The sequence below is a fragment of the Oncorhynchus clarkii genome, chromosome 25, assembly GCF_045791955.1.
Source record: "Oncorhynchus clarkii lewisi isolate Uvic-CL-2024 chromosome 25, UVic_Ocla_1.0, whole genome shotgun sequence".
In the NCBI taxonomy this organism is placed as follows: Eukaryota; Metazoa; Chordata; class Actinopteri; order Salmoniformes; family Salmonidae; genus Oncorhynchus; species Oncorhynchus clarkii.
This window is the reverse complement of record NC_092171.1, coordinates 18,244,367-18,261,289: the sequence shown is the minus strand read 5'-3', so window position 1 is coordinate 18,261,289 and position 16,923 is coordinate 18,244,367. Positions and strand designations below refer to the sequence as shown.

At 41.8% G+C, this 16,923-nt stretch overlaps 1 protein-coding gene across 1 annotated transcript in view; it reads right to left on the bottom strand.

Annotated features, from left to right (window-relative positions):
* Positions 1-2,783: 2,783 nt before the first annotated feature.
* Positions 2,784-16,923, bottom strand: part of LOC139384069 (ryanodine receptor 3-like) — a 159,766-nt gene continuing 145,626 nt past the window's right edge. Inside the window, exons 90-105 of the mRNA XM_071128705.1 lie at positions 13,950-15,262; positions 12,622-12,680; positions 12,257-12,431; positions 12,038-12,124; positions 11,753-11,953; positions 11,325-11,455; positions 9,108-9,150; positions 8,839-8,966; positions 8,676-8,736; positions 8,425-8,571; positions 8,163-8,297; positions 7,821-7,977; positions 4,882-4,946; positions 4,698-4,798; positions 4,308-4,359; positions 2,784-4,162 (exon numbers count right to left, since the gene is read on the bottom strand). Of these exons, the coding sequence (XP_070984806.1) occupies positions 4,067-4,162; positions 4,308-4,359; positions 4,698-4,798; positions 4,882-4,946; positions 7,821-7,977; positions 8,163-8,297; positions 8,425-8,571; positions 8,676-8,736; positions 8,839-8,966; positions 9,108-9,150; positions 11,325-11,455; positions 11,753-11,953; positions 12,038-12,124; positions 12,257-12,431; positions 12,622-12,680; positions 13,950-15,262 (2,951 nt within the window). The 3' untranslated portion in view covers positions 2,784-4,066. The remainder of the gene's footprint in view (positions 4,163-4,307; positions 4,360-4,697; positions 4,799-4,881; positions 4,947-7,820; positions 7,978-8,162; positions 8,298-8,424; positions 8,572-8,675; positions 8,737-8,838; positions 8,967-9,107; positions 9,151-11,324; positions 11,456-11,752; positions 11,954-12,037; positions 12,125-12,256; positions 12,432-12,621; positions 12,681-13,949; positions 15,263-16,923) is intronic.

Sequence of the window (16,923 nt, the reverse complement as noted above, 5' to 3'; positions counted from 1 at the left end):
ATCAAAGTACAGAGACATCCTTGTCTCTAGAGCGCTCAGGACCTCAGACTGGGGCGAAGGTTCACCTTCCAACAGGACAACGACCCTATGCCCACAGCCAAGACAACGCAGGAGTGGCTTCGGGACAAGTCTCTGAATGTCCTTGAGTGACCAGCTAGAGCCCGGACTTGAACCAAATAAAACATCTCTCGTGAAACTTCAAAATAGCTGTGCAGCAACGTTCCCCATCCTACCTGACAGAGCTTGAGAGGATCTGCAGAGAAGAATGAGAGAAACTCCCCAAATACAGGTGTAGGCTGTAACCGCTGCCAAAGGTGCTTCATCAAAGTACTGAGTAAAGGGTCTGAATACTCATTTTTATTTTATTAGCTAAAAATGTCTATAAAATGGTTTTTGATTTGTCATTCTAGGGTAAATGAATGAGGGAAAAAAACAATTTAATACATTTTAGAATAAGGCTGTAACACAAAAAAGTCAAGGGTTCTGAATACTTTCCAAAGGCACTGTACATTACATATTTCAGTAGTTCTCCTGGCTCTACAAAATTATTAAGTTACCACTTGACAATAATACTCGTAAAGTGGCTTGTAAATATTTTAGTCAATGGGGTCCAGGTCTCGAATAGGAGTGTGGTTAAATTAAGTGGAATATGTCCCTTGAGTATGGTCATTGTCCCTTGGTCATCCGGTGTCCGGCCATGCATCTTGCTGAATGACCAGACGGAGCAGAAGGTCAGACACCAGGTGCACTGAGATGTGACAAGAAACATTATAATGGCCCTTGTTAATAGCCTCTCTCTCAGTTCCCATTATGTGGGAGATAATGACATGGTCATTTCTGAGTCTTGTTTGTCCAGCGTGCATGATGTGAGGTCACAGGAGATGGGGTTAAAAGGTGTGGGTTGTGTTCTGCTGCTGGCTCATTGGTCAGGCCATCAGCGATGTTACGGAGAGCTGCAGGATCGATTCCCAGCCATGTCTGCCGTAGCATCCATACAGTAGGCTATTCTTAGTTGCAGGTTGAGAAATGGGCTGTGTAGCAGGTGCTGTAAATCTGCATGTTCTCTGTGTCATGTTGTGGTGTTGGATGTGGGCGTGAGCTATCTGGGAAACAGTCCATGTTTCATGCCTGAGAAGGTTATACACAATACCAGTGCCAACAGAAAGCCTGGATTTAAAATGGATTACATGTAGATTGTGTGTGACTGGCCTACACCCAATACCCTATAATGTCAAAGAGGAATTATGTTTTTAAGTATCCAGCCCCTTTGTAATGGCAAGCCTAAATAAGTTCAGGAGTAAAAATGTCCTTAACAGGTCACCTAATAAATTGCATGGACTCACTGTGTGCAATAACCGTGTTTAACATGATTTTTGAATGACTTCCTCATCTCTGTACCCCACACATTCAATTATCTGTAAGGTCCCTCGGTCAAGCAGTGAATTTCAAGCACAGATTCAACCACAAAGACCAGGGAGGTTTTCCAATATCTTGCAAAGAAGACTGGTAGATGGGTAAAAATAAAAAAGCAGACATTGAATATTATTAGCAGACGTTGAATATTGAATATGCATAAATTAACTTAATGTCCTGAATAAAAATGTTTATGTTTATGTTTGGGGCAAATCCAACACATCACTGAGTACCACTCTTCATATGGTGGTGGCTGCATCATGTTATGTGTATGCTTGTCATCGGAAAGGACTAGGGAGTTAAGGATAAAAATAAATGGAATAGAGTTAAGCACAGACAAAATCCTAGAGGAAAACCTGGTTGTCTGCTTTCCAACAGACACGGGGAGACAAATTCACCTTTCAGCAGAACAATAACCTAAAACACAAGGCCAAACACACTGGAGTTGCTTACCAAAATTACTTTGAATGTTCCTGAGTGGCCTAGTTACAGGTTTAACTTAAATTGGCTTGGAAATCTATGGCAAGACTTGAACATGGAAGTCTAGCAATGACCTCAACGCCATCAAACACCTTTGGGATGAATTGGAACGCCGACTGCGAGCAAGGCCTAGTCACCCAACATCAGTGCCTGACCTCACTAATGCTCTTGCGGCTGAATCGAAGAAAGTCCCAGCAGCAATGTTCCAACACCTAGTGGAAAGCCTTCCCAGAAGAGTGGAGGCTGTTATAGCAGCAAAGAGGGGACCAACTTTTGGTCATGCAGTGTATGTAAATGAGATATTTCATTTTCAATAAATTTGCCCCCTGAGGTTGGAGGGACATAATACGAACTGACAGGTGGCACCGTGAGTACTAGGGATAAAACTCCCATTGGCCAAGGCAGGGAACCAGCTTGCTGATCTCCTGCATGCCTCCTGCACCCAGGTAGGACTGGACTGACCAACACTATTCAGTAGCTACTAGCTAAAATCAAAAGCTAGGACTGATTATACTACCTTACTGATAATACAAATTTAAATACTAAATGTGGAGGCTGAATGAGGTAAACCTTCAAAGCCACCCTAGCTAACACCTAACAGTCAGGCCTAAACTGTAGGTTATATTTGTCATTCAAAGAGTGGTTAGGTAAAGGAGATCCAGGCTCAGCTTCACATGCCCATTATCTTTTAGGGGAAATGACGCAATGCTTAAAAAAAGAAGCTAAATCCCCTGATATGAACTCACGAGTCACATCGGGAGGTGATTAGGTGTCAGTAAAGGACCAACTGGACAGTGAGATATTACACGCAAGTTTGCTGTAGTTTGTACTGTAGGCGACATACTTTGTCCTTAACTATAGCAAAAAAGATAGATAAGTGACTCCAGTTATTTAATTGATTTCTTTATTTGTCCTTCAGGGAAATGCACAGTTCAGCAATGCTACTACATACAAATAGCCATACAATAGCAATTTATTTTTTGGTGTTTAATAAATTCGGACATATGATATACTAAGACGAGTGTGTAATTTATACTCGTTTGCAGTTACACTCTTAGATAAAAAGGTTCTGGATAGAACCAAAAAGGGTTCCATGCTTGCGTCATATGGCACCCCTTAAGGTTATATATAGAACTGAAATTGGTTCCATATAGAACCCTATATGGAACCCAATGGTTCTATATGGAACCAATGTTGGGTCAGTGAAGAACCCTGGGGTTCTGATCAAAGAACCCTGCAAAAGGGTTCTATATTGAACCTATAAGGTTGCCATACAGTATATGAAGCAAGCAATACAACCTTTTTGGTTCTATCCAGAGCCTTTTTTTCTAAGTGTAGATTCTGCAGTTGGCAAAATACTCAACACTGCTCATCCATTTTCAAATTAAAAACATAAGCCACAAAGTAATGACTCTGAACAGCTGCTTGTTTCTGGTCCAGGAAAACTACTGCACATCCATTGCAGAAAGAAAAACACATGGTTTTGCATAGCTCCGTTGTAATGTAGATAAGGCACTTCATCAAGTACTTGATTCAGGCATTTTTATCATATAATCAACATTTCCCCTGGTTTAAGTCAATACTTCATATCTGAAAGCACATTACTCGAACAACATTTTTTAAATTTTGTTAAATCACATACAGTATGCTCTCTGTATAAATCTGCCCACCTATCTTTTGGCATAAGTCTCATTTTCAACATTCTTGAAATATTGAAATAGTCTTCTTGTGCATATTGCAACGGGCCAAGACTCACACGTTGTCCCATAACCCCACACAACCCAGTGTTTCTCAAAAAGACCAATAATTGTGCAATGGTTCGGGGTTATGTGGAGGAAAAGGCAACACGTTGTCAAAAAAAAAGAAAAACATTTTCTAAACTGAAATCTGTCTGGGCAGGTTGTAATATAGTCACTTTCTTGGAGGTTGGCACTGTACCAAAGGTAACATGTACAGGTACATTTGACGTTGATGTGAAAATGGTTATTCCATCACATGGAAGATAGCATCTCCCCTCTCCTCTAGTCTCACACATTTAGAGGAGGCAATAGGCCGGTGAATGGTTACCAACCGTCATCAGCTAGCTGTTAGGAGGAAGTGGGAGTGTACCTGGAGCAGCTCTTTGTAGGACTGTAGTCCTGTCCGTAGGATGACAGCGACGTGTCTGTCAACTCTATCCAAGCTGGTCCTCATACTGCTTTCTGAAACAGTCTCCAGCAGGGAAAAAGTCCCAGAGCCTCTCCTGGTACATCTTCCACACGTATGACTCCTGGAGGAAGCAGACAAAAAGACTGGTCAATCTATAGCAGCAAATGAGCCGAGCCTAAAAACTGGTGAGTCACAGTTAACTTTGGGTCCTGATATGACAACCTTTTCACAGGACAAAGGGGTCAAAAGAGTGACAAGCGCCATACCTGACCGGTGTGTTCTGTCTCATCTTTGTTGATAAGATACATCAGGAAAAACCTGTCAAGCCAAATAGATTTGAGACACATGAAAATTACCACTTGATCCACAGTCATATTTCACTTGCATCATTCAACATCTCAAAGATCAACTGACCTCTTTCACAACTATAGCAGGAGGAAATTAAAGTCTCATTCAAGAATATTGTTTTTTGAGTTTTTTTACTGGGGCATAGATACCATCAACTGTTGTGTAAAAGCCATCCATCAGGTCGTTTAATAGTAAACAAGTGGGTATAAATATGCAGGAAGACGAAAGACGTGTCGGCTAATTGATACTTCAGAGACAAAAAAAGTCTAGCTTTTAAGTGCCGGGTTACATTCAGTCTAGATACTCACAGGTAGTTGGCCAAGTTGTGCTCTTGTAAGGTGTGTGTCTCAAAGCCGTGAGGCGTCGTGTCAAAGTAGTCATTACCGATGCCACAGATGAAACATTTGGTCTGAGGAGAAAAATAGATGAAACACTCAAACATTGTCTTCTGTTGACCTGCACTACAGAAGAAAGTAAACCAAAGTCTCTCACCTCCATATCCTCTTTCACTTGCTCCTGTTGGTCTCTCAGCTCTCCAAAAGCATCAATGATCAGACCTACAGACACACAACCAGTGAAGATGTCTCTTTATGGACAGGGCAACTTAACACAATTCTACTCTCCCCCCACAGCTTTTTGTATTGCAATGTTAAATATTTCAATGGTTGAACAGCGGCTGACTATGGGAAGCAGCATCACTTTAGGCAGTGGTGTAAAGTACTTAGGTAAAAATCCTTAAAATACTACTAAAGTATTTTTTTTGAGTATCTGTACTTTACTATATATATATATATATATTGTTAAGGGATTTTTTAATCAATAATGACTAATTATGTATACATTTCAATCAGGACTGACTAATCAGAATACTATTATGTTACTGTATAGATGTATGAATTTTATTTTAATCCTAGTACTGAATATAATGTGTGAAATTATAATCAAGAATTAGAACAATGACTGTCTGTTCCTTGGTAGAAACGAATGAACTTATCGTCAGACTGGCTAGAACACTTATCTACACAGGAAGGCCTTGGCTTGGTCATAAATAATCTATACTGGTGGGGGTCGATGTAGGAAGGCTTGAGAACTATACTGCCATTGTACCGGAGTGGAGGAGGGACGGAACAGTTTGAAACCTAATGACTCATTTTCAGTTTTTTCAGTTTATAACCTGTTGTAAATTGTATCATGTTCAGTACTCTCGAGAATAAATGCTACAGATTGATTTTGAGACTGGTCTCTGTCCATTTTATGCAAATAAGTGTCTTACAAATTCTTAGGAGTGGGCAGAGTGTTTAATTGAATTGGTTAATTAAAACATAAAGGAATTTAATTCCTCTAACATACATATATATATATATATATATACCAGTCAAAATGTACAATCATGTAGTAACCAAAAAAGTGTTAAAAACAAGGCCAGGTCATCTGATGCAGCATTCCATCACTCTCCTTCTTGGTCAAATAGCCCTTACACAGCCTGGTGGTGTGTTGGGTCATTGTCCTGTTGAAAAACAAATTATAGTCCCACTAAGCGCAAACCAGATGGGATGGCATATTGCTGCAGAATGCTGTGGTAGCCATGCTGGTTAAGTGTGCCTTGAATTGTAAATAAATCACTGACAGTGTCACCCGCAAAGCACCCCCACACCATAACAGCTCCTCCCTCCTCCATGCATCACGGTGGGAACCACACGTGCAGAGATCCTCCGGTCACCTACTCTGCATCTCACAAAGACACGGCGGTTGGAACCAAAAATCTCAAATTTGGACACATCAGACCAAAGGACATATTTCCACCGGTATAATGTTCATTGCTCATGTTTCTTGGCCCAAGCAAGTCTCTTCTTATTATTGATGTCCTTTAGTAGTGGTTTCTTTGCAGCAATTCGACCATGAAGGCCATGATTCACGCAGTCTCCTCTGAACAGTTGATGTTGAGATGTGTCTGTTACTTGAACTCTGTGAAGCATTTATTTGGGCTGCAATTTCTGAGGCTGGTAACTAATGAACATATCCTCTGCAGCAGAGGTAACTCTGGGTCTTCCTTTCCTGTTGCGGTCCTCATGAGAGCCAGTTTCATCATAGCGCTTGATGGTTTATGCGACTGCACTTGAAGAAACTTTCTAAGTTCTTGACATTTCCGCATTGACTGACCTTAAAGTGATGATGGACTGTCGTTTCTCTCTGCTTATTTGAGATGTTCTTGCCATAATATGGACTTTGTCTTTTACCAAATAGGGCTATCTTATGTATATCAACCCTACCTTGTCACAACACAACTGATTGGCTCAAATGGATTAAGAAGGAAAGAAATTCCTTTTAAATTAACTTTTAACAAGGCACACCTGTTAATTGAATTGCATTCCAGGTGACTTCCTCATGAAGCTGGTTAAAATAATGCCATGAGTGTACAAAGCTGTCATCAAGGCAAAGGGTGGCTACTTTGAAGAATGTCAAATATATTTGTTTAACACTTTTTTGGTTACTACATGATTCCATGTGTTATTTCATAGTTTTGATGTCTTTAATATTATTCTACGATGTAGAAATGAGTACAAATAAAGAAAAACCCTTGAAGATGTGTCCAAACTTTTGACTGGTACTGAATATTGTTTTTGCCCCTTTTCTTCCCAATTTCGTGATATCCAATTGGTACAGTAGTTACAGTCTTGTCCCATCGCTGCAACTCCTGTATAGACTCGGGAGAGGCGAAGATCGAGAGCACTGCGTCCTCCGAAACACGACTCTGACACACTGCTCGCTTAACCCGGAAGCCAACCACATCAATGTGTCGGAGGATACACAGTCCAACTGGCGACCATGTCAGCGTGCATTCCCCCAGCCCGCCACAAGAGTCGCTAGAGCGCAATGGGACAAGGACATCCCCCAACCTGGACGACGCTGGGCCAATTGTGCACCGGTCTCCCGGTCACGGCCAACTGCGACACAGCCTGGGATCGAACCCGGATCTGTAGTAACTTCTCTAGCATTTTTTTGACAACTTTTACTTCACTACATTTTACTTGTTTTAGGGTACAGGCTGCATCTGTCTGTGTGTTCTAGACTTACTGTGAGGTGAGCAGTCAGTTTGAGTGTCTGTGGGAGAGACATGAGGCTGACTGATTGTCTCTGTCTGAGGTGGAAAAACCATTGGAAAGTTTGAGGCTTTCTGACTGTGAGAGAAACATTAAGGGCCTGTGTGTAAGGGCCTGGTGGAGACAGACAGACCGAGTTATGGGTCTCTCTCTATGGGTGATTAATCCCCTCCCTACACAGCCCTTTTCACAGCCCCTTCCAACCCATAGGGAGCAGGGTGACTTTGACACCAGGGAGCCAGAGTGACACTGACCCTGCTGGGTCTCACCCTGGTCCCCTTCGCTGTCCCAGATACTGCCTCCTGTGATCCAGATTAGTACAGTACGTACCCTGTATGATGGCCAGCAGGATGACGATGACAAAGAAGAAGAAGGTGATGTCGAAGAGGATGCGGTAGAGCTCGTACGGGTCGCCCGCGGGGTCCTCGATCTCATCCCCGATTCCACCCCCTGCCCTCACACCAACGTACATGTGGAACAGGTAGCACTGATGGAGGAGAGAGAGACAGAGAGAAGGTGAGAAAGAGAGTGAGGCTGGATGGAAATGCAATAGATCCATTCACAAGGCACCAAACAGGATTGTTAAACTGGGCTGGTGTTAAATTTATTGATTTATTTTTTAACTATTGTGGCCTCCACATTATGATGTTAGTGAAAAATCCAAGGACTCACAGTCATCATGTCGTCACACTTCATATCGGGCTGGTTGTCATCCTCACTCTTGTTGTAGAATTTGCGGAAGAAGTTGAAGGCCACCACAGTGTACAGATAGACCACCACCGCCAGGAGACCTACAGTCAGAACCAGCTGAGACAGAGAATACCTCAGGTTACTTCCACTGTGATGTACCTTATCTCTATGGTTAATACCAAGGCAGAACTAGAGCTCTGACTCAACACTGACCCCTGTTGCCTGGTGGCCAAACTGCACCCACCTGTTTGCCATTGTGGGTGACGGAGGACAGTATGGTCCGGAGGGTCTTGAAGCCCATGGCGATGTCCAACAGATGGGCAGCGAAGAAGAAGTTGTTGTAGTGACCCAGGATGGACATGGTGGTGTACCACACCAGGTACAGGAACGACTGCAGGGACACACAACATAGAAACAGATCAGTCAGATCAAGGCAACAATAATGTGGTGTTATCATATACCAAATTATGCTCTTTGTAAATGTGGAACACTTACATTGTCTGTAAACACCACACCCATTTTCCAGCACTGGTACTTGGTGTCAATAGAGCTCAACCTGTCAAAAGAGGTGGATTGATGTGAATGGTACTGTTTTTGACTTCACTCTGTATATGCTAACTCGACAACTCTATTATAGGCCACTCTCCCAGGGTCTCACCAGGACACCAGCGATGCTTCCTTCACCACCGTCTCCTCTGTGGGGTTGAAGTCCAGAGCACTCTTATCCAGCCCCAGCAGCTCTGCTATCCTCTCTGCTCCATACAGATCTCCATACTTATTGATCACCTAACAGCAGCAGGCCAGGATAACAAGGAGAAACAAAAATAAGTAAATAGTAGAAATAGTATGTGCATGTTCAAGTCATATTGATCTGGTGAATAATTCATAAAAATTCCACCAATAATTAATTAAATACTGTCTACTTACCTTGCGTTTCACAAACTTGTCCCAGTAGTTATTAGGGAAGGAACTACACAAAAGAGGATGGAAAATATCATTATTACAATGAGAAGGTACAAGACAGGGAGTTAAACAAAAACCTGGGTATAAACAAGTAATCCACAATCTGAAAACTACATTCAAATACCAAAAAGTTGATGATTATAGTTTGCGGTGATGATTATAGCTTGCGGTGATGATTATAGTTTGCGGTGATTAGAGTTCGCGGTGATGATTATAGTTTGCGGTGATGATTATAGTTTGCGGTGATGATTATAGCTTGCGGTGATGATTATAGTTTGCGGTGATGATTATAGCTTGCGGTGATGATTATAGCTTGCGGTGATGATTATAGTTTGCGGTGATGATTATAGCTTGCGGTGATGATTATAGTTTGCGGTGATGATTATAGCTTGCGGTGATGATTATAGTTTGCGGTGATGATTATAGTTTGCGGTGACGATTATAGTTTGCGGTGATGATTATAGTTTGCGGTGATGATTATAGTTTGCGGTGATGATTATAGTTTGCGGTGATGATTATAGCTTGCGGTGATGATTATAGTTTGCGGTGATGATTATAGTTTGCGGTGATGATTATAGCTTGCGGTGATGATTATAGCTTGCGGTGATGATTATAGCTTGCGGTGATGATTATAGTTTGATTATAGCTTGCGGTGATGATTATAGTTTGATTATAGCTTGCGGTGATGATTCTAGTTTGCGGTGATGATTATAGTTTGCGGTGATGATTATAGCTTGCGGTGATGATTCTAGTTTGCGGTGATGATTATAGCTTGCGGTGATGATTATAGCTTGCGGTGATGATTATAGTTTGCGGTGATGATTATAGCTTGCGGTGATGATTATAGTTTGCGGTGATGATTATAGCTTGCGGTGATGATTATAGTTTGCGGTGATGATTATAGCTTGCGGTGATGATTATAGTTTGCGGTGACGATTATAGTTTGCGGTGATGATTATAGTTTGCGGTGATGATTATAGCTTGCGGTGATGATTATAGCTTGCGGTGATGATTATAGTTTGCGGTGATGATTATAGCTTGCGGTGATGATTATAGTTTGCGGTGACGATTATAGTTTGCGGTGATGATTATAGCTTGCGGTGATGATTATAGTTTGCGGTGATGATTATAGCTTGCGGTGATGATTATAGTTTGATTATAGTTTGCGGTGATGATTATAGCTTGCGGTGATGATTATAGCTTGCGGTGATGATTATAGTTTGCGGTGACGATTATAGTTTGCGGTGATGATTATAGCTTGCGGTGATGATTATAGTTTGCGGTGACGATTATAGTTTGCGGTGATGATTATAGTTTGCGGTGATGATTATAGCTTGCGGTGATGATTATAGTTTGCGGTGACGATTATAGTTTGCGGTGATGATTATAGTTTGCGGTGACGATTATAGCTTGCGGTGACGATTATAGTTTGCGGTGATGATTATAGCTTGCGGTGACGATTATAGTTTGCGGTGATGATTATAGTTTGCGGTGATGATTATAGTTTGCGGTGATGATTATAGTTTGCGGTGATGATTATAGCTTGCGGTGATGATTATAGTTTGCGGTGATGATTATAGCTTGCGGTGATGATTATAGTTTGCGGTGACGATTATAGTTTGCGGTGACGATTATAGTTTGCGGTGATGATTATAGCTTGCGGTGATGATTATAGTTTGATTATAGTTTGCGGTGATGATTATAGTTTGCGGTGATGATTATAGCTTGCGGTGATTATTATAGTTTGCGGTGATGATTATAGCTTGCGGTGATGATTATAGTTTGCGGTGATGATTATAGCTTGCGGTGATGATTATAGTTTGCGGTGATGATTATAGTTTGCGGTGATGATTATAGTTTGCGGTGATGATTATAGCTTGCGGTGATGATTATAGCTTGCGGTGATGATTATAGCTTGCGGTGATGATTATAGTTTGCGGTGATGATTATAGCTTGCGGTGATGATTATAGCTTGCGGTGATGATTATAGTTTGCGGTGATGATTATAGCTTGCGGTGATGATTATAGTTTGCGGTGATGATTATAGCTTGCGGTGATGATTATAGTTTGCGGTGATGATTATAGCTTGCGGTGATGATTATAGCTTGCGGTGATGATTATAGCTTGCGGTGATGATTATAGTTTGCGGTGATGATTATAGTTATGCTCTATATGACTCACGGGGTGTTGATGACGAGGCGGTCCCACTGCCCTTTGATGTCATCGTCTGACGGCTGCTCTGTGATGTAGAGGCCGTCAAATTCCAACTTCCTGGCGATCTCCTTCTCTCTCTTGAACACCACCAGAGGCACCTTGGGGACACGGACAGACACACAGACAGAACATTAGATCACAGCCCCACAAGGTACTGTCTGTGATAATATTATCACACGCTGGTGTTTACCAAATACACCTTCAGAAAAAGGGGGAATAATGTATTGATGGTAGATTAGTTCCCATATTACAATATAAAGGACTTCTTGAAAACTGCTGTGTTTATTACTAGTCCATTATAATGATGAAACATTTATTCTCAAGGGATATTATAAATATTTTGGTATGTGTGCATATAAGTTAGTTATTTGTATGTGTGTGTTTGAAAAATTTACCTTTAGGTAGTAGTATCCCACCACACACAGGAAAGAGATGACTGTGTGTAGTATGGCCAAGAAGCGCAGTGTAGGTGCCATGTAGCCGGTGCTCTCCTGCAGGACAAAATACTCCATCCCACCTTCATCATCCTGTTCATCAGTAGCTCCACCTCCATTCCAGGGATCTGGATCATCGTCATCCCCGTCATCTCCAGTCACCTGACACAACACATGCTCAGTGTATATCCATGACAGCCCAATAGTAACACTGTGCTCTATTTGATTAGATAGGGTTTGACATACTTTGTAGAAGAGCAGAATAAAGTTTATGGCAAATGCAACAAACAATGCCAAGAAACGCAGGTTGTAGAAGTTTCTGGCCAGATAGTTCTGAAAAACACATACAAGCATATATTAGACAATAATATGCCATACAGCATGCAACACCACAAACACTAATGTGCTATTATGATAACAGGGCTAAATGATGTGAATGGGTATAGCATCAGTGTGTGGTTTCACCAGCATCTTGGTCTGGTAGATGTCCAGGCTAGAGAAGAAGCTGGCCATGAACTCCTCTGGAGACTCTTTCTTCAGTCCCGGTCTCTTCTTGGGGGCCTTCTTCTCCTCCGGTGAGGGCTCTGGGGGAGCCTCCTCTTTGACTTTGTCCTGGTCCTTCTTCTCCCCATCCTCTGGGCTGTAGACACAGACACACACCATTGAACAGGGTGATGCACAGACAGACCAACAGACAACAAGCACCCTCACCAAATCAGTTCAGCTTCCAGCAGGAGCAAAACAAATGCTGTTACGGCTCAGTCAGGACGGGAATCTTGTGTTCACACTGAGAATCAAATCAAAGATCAAGGACGCATTAGGCCACTCACTCTGATTTCTCTGGCTCGGCTTTGTGGTCTCCGTTGGTAGGCTCCTTAGTCGCAGCCTCCTTCAAGAAACACATGGAATCCTGGTAAACCCATTCATGTTCATAATGGAAATAAATAAATAAAAACTTTGGTACACTTTTTCTGTGAGCATACTGATGGACAAATCTGAAGAAATGTTTTAAAATCGCCAAAGAGTTTGTCTACAATGTGAGCGTTTGATATTGTACTATATTTAGTCTTTGGGTTACTGTTTTTTTTATATACACATTTCATGAATCAAACCATGTGAATATATGTTCCAAATTAAATTCCAAGACTGTTGGAAAAGCATTCCAGGTGAAGCTGGTTGAGAGAATGCCAAGAGGATGCTAAGCTTTCAAGGCAAAGAATGTCAAATATAAAATGTTTTGATTTGTTTAACACTTTTTTGGTTACTACATGATTCCATATATGTCATTTCATAGTTGTAACGTCTTCACTATTACTCTGCAATGTAGAAAATAGTAAAATAAAAAAATAAAAAAAACATATGCTCTGACATATACCGTAAACTGTGGGACCTTATATAGACAGGTTTGTGCCTTTCCAAATCATGTCCACTAAATTGACTTTACCACAGACTTTACCACTTCATTCAAGTTGTAGAAACATCTCAAGGATGATCAATGGAAACAGGATGCACTTGAGCTCAATTTCGAGTCTCATAGCAAAGGGTCTGAATACTTATGTAAATAAGGTATCTTATTTTTTTATACATTTGCAAACATTTCTAAAGACATATTTTTGATTTTCATTATGGGGTAGTGTGTAGATTGATGAGGAAATGTTTTTATTTAATCCATTTTAGAATAAGGCTGTAACGTAACTTGTTTGCTGAAGCGCGAAGGCCCATCTGAACTCCCTCCTGTATTCACATGACTTGATTAATTAAATGTGTAAAAAAAAAACGAACTCAATGTGTCCAAAGACTAAATATAGTGTGATACAGAAACTGCTGTAGGTCACAAACGACAATGAGTTGAATCATACATTTGGCATATTTAGAACAGATCAAATAACAATACTATATGGTTTTAGTCATTTGAATGATTTTCACATTTTCTCCAAATTCTAACTTTGACTGACACTTTCAATGTGGCCATTGACTATAGACACCAAATGTCATGCATTTACACCAAACAGAATTTGTTCTGTGGCACATTGAGAAGAATGGCTTAAACTACAGTTCATTTTCAGTGACATACACATAACAGAGGCCTGATTTTACACAGATAACCATTACTCTTTTAATAAAACTGAATGTGTGATTTCTGAGGATATTCAGATACCTTGGCCTTCTTCTGCTTGACGGCACTGGCTAAAGAGGGGGCGTCGACCCCCACCACCTCACCCATGTCCCCCAGACCTGGCTCGGGCGCATGCTTTCCCCCCTGGCTCTTGGTTTGGATGTTAAGCAGCTCAGCCATCAGATCTGCCTCTGCCTTGTCCCCCTGGCCCATATGGCCCATCTCTGCCACAGATGACGCCTCACTCGCCTCCATCTTCTCTGTCTCCAGCACATCACCATGGATACCAAACTGTGTGGGGTCGGGCATGTTCCCCAGGATGTCTGTGACCTTCATGTTCTTGGCCCCCTCCACCAGGCCCCCGCCAAACATGGAGGACCACAGGATATGGAAGAAGCCCCACACCAGGTTGTAAAGGAAGCGGAAGACGCCAGTGATAATCATCCAGAAGAATGAGAAGAAGCCTTGGACCATCTCCCTCACACTCATCTTCCTGAACCTCCTGTACTGCCGCCTCATGCTTTTGAAGGTCAGCAGCTGGCGGAAGCTGAACAGGTTCTTCCTCATGGAGACGCAGGAGTTGGTGAAGGCGGAGTGAGACTCCATCATGCTCTCCTCCTCTTCCTCCTCAGGCTCCTCCGTCACACTCTGGCTGTCCTCGTCGTCCTCTTCGGGACGCTCCACTGCGTCAGGCTCAGAGATCTGTGAGGCCAGCTGCATCTCAAATATGGTGTCCTCACAGAAGTTGACAAACAGCTCCATCTTCTCGCTCTCTCCACCCTCATTCACCACGTCAAAGATAAACTGTCTCTTAGACTCTTTGACTTGGGGCTTCTCCCACTGTGTACGACTAGACTCGCTGATCTCAAAGTAGACCCTCTCGATGCGCTTGGCTCCACCCATAATCTCTATGCGGCCCAGGTAGGGCTCAAAGTAGTTTATCACGCTCTCGGCCAGGTCCAGGAAGGTGGCCAGACGGGCGTCGTGAGGCATGTGTTCTGACAGGTTGGTGAGCAGGACCGCCACGTTAAAGCCAATGTCCTTGGCCGGCTCATGAAAGCGCTTCACAAACTCCTCGTAGTTGAACATGTCGTTCTCGTCAGCCTCGGCACAGGAGAGCAAGAACTCGATCTCTGACTGGGAGTACTGCTTCTGGTTCTCCATGGACTTCTGGAACTCCTTCTTGGAGATCACTCCCTTGCTCTCCGGGTCGTACTCCTTGAAGTTGTCCGATGTGGTCAGGTCTTTGAGTTTGAGGAACATGTCGAAGAACTTGAGGATCATCTCCACATTGCTGGAGGACTCCACCAGTGTGTCCACCATCTGTTTCCCGATGGTTCCGTTGACAACGTTACCTGTGGGGTTACTAAAGTTTAGAACACGTGTCAAACACAAAGGATTCGGTCCGTGACACATTTCTATCTGTCCCACGCAATGATTTGGGTTGTCAATTCATTTTGGCCTGCTTACATACTGCCGTGCTGCACTACAAGTTAGCAAGCACTGCCAGCATGCAGCACGACAAACGGCAGTGGATTGCCATACCCACACACAAGCCAGCCAGTGCGCTGTATCATATAATCACTAATGGCACTGACCAAATCTTCTACCGGACCGAAAGTTTAAAAGTGTTGTAGGCTAAATGTCCATGCCAAGTTCTGGTTCCAACGGGTCATTGCTGTAGCCTACAGAACATGTCATCTTGGTTGTCAAAAAGTTATAAGTTAAAGTATTCACATGTGGGTATAAATTACTACAAAATGACAATAGGACACACAAGCGAGTATAAATGAGTCAACAGCTGAGTCATCTACTTTATGAAATTAAGATGACATATGTCATTGTTTTAAGATGGTCATACCATGGATCATTTAGTTTTGTTTTAGAATTTTAGGACCCCTTTAGCTATCAAAACTGCCTTCATACTTCCATTTATTTTTTAAACCCGGTACCTGTTAGTCACGGGAGTCGTAGAGCAAATCGGAAAAAAAATTGTGTTCATGAGAATCTCAAATCGTTTGGATGCTTCAGACATTTTCGTGAGAAGATCGATTTTCGGGTCTGACAAACACCGTTCTAGTTCTGACACATTTCACCGCAGATGCGGAAGTGCGATATATCGGTGGATGCGGTGGATTGAGAAGCATCCAATGCAAAAAAAACATTGATATCTCTAGATTAAATTGACAGATTTTGATGATTATTTTATTATATTACTTATAGCAAAAACGAAAGTAGGGTGGTTGGTCAGGGTTGATGAGTAGGTGTTTAATGCGAACATCTAGCAACCCAACGGATGCAATTTCGAATCTTATCACGGACAACTTTAGCATTTTAGCTAATTAGCAACTTTCACCTACGTACTACGTTTTAGCTACTTTGCAACTACTTAGCATGTCAGCTAACCCTTCCCTATAACCTTAACTATTATAGCTAACCCTAACCTTAACCCTTTAAGCTAACTCCTAAACTTAACCCTAACCTCTAAACCCTATCCTAGCTAACGTCAGCCAACTAGCTAGAATTCTTAGCATATCGTATGTTTTGCAGATTCGCAACATATAGTATGTTTTGCGAATTCGTAACATATTGTATGTTTTGCAACTTTTCAAGATATAATACATATTGCAATTCGTAACATATATGAAATGGGTGATGGACACCCAGAAATTAATACATCTAAAAACCTGTTTTCGTTTTGTCATTATGGGGTATTGTGTGTAGATTGATGAGGATTATTTTTTATTTAATCAATGTTAGAATAAAGCTGTAAGCAACAAAATGTAGAAAAAGTGAAGGGGTCTGAATAATTTCAGAATGCACTGTATGTATCTCTTGTTTTAATATGTTAAAATGCTATATATAGCACCCTATGTACATAAGTGGACATTATAAAGGGACCTATTATTTGTAATAAAACAATGGCCAGTTTGGGTCACAGTTGTATGCAGGTTTTTTGATGTTGTAAAAACAAACATAATAGGCTATGTCAGGCCCACGAATTCGTTGTGTTTTT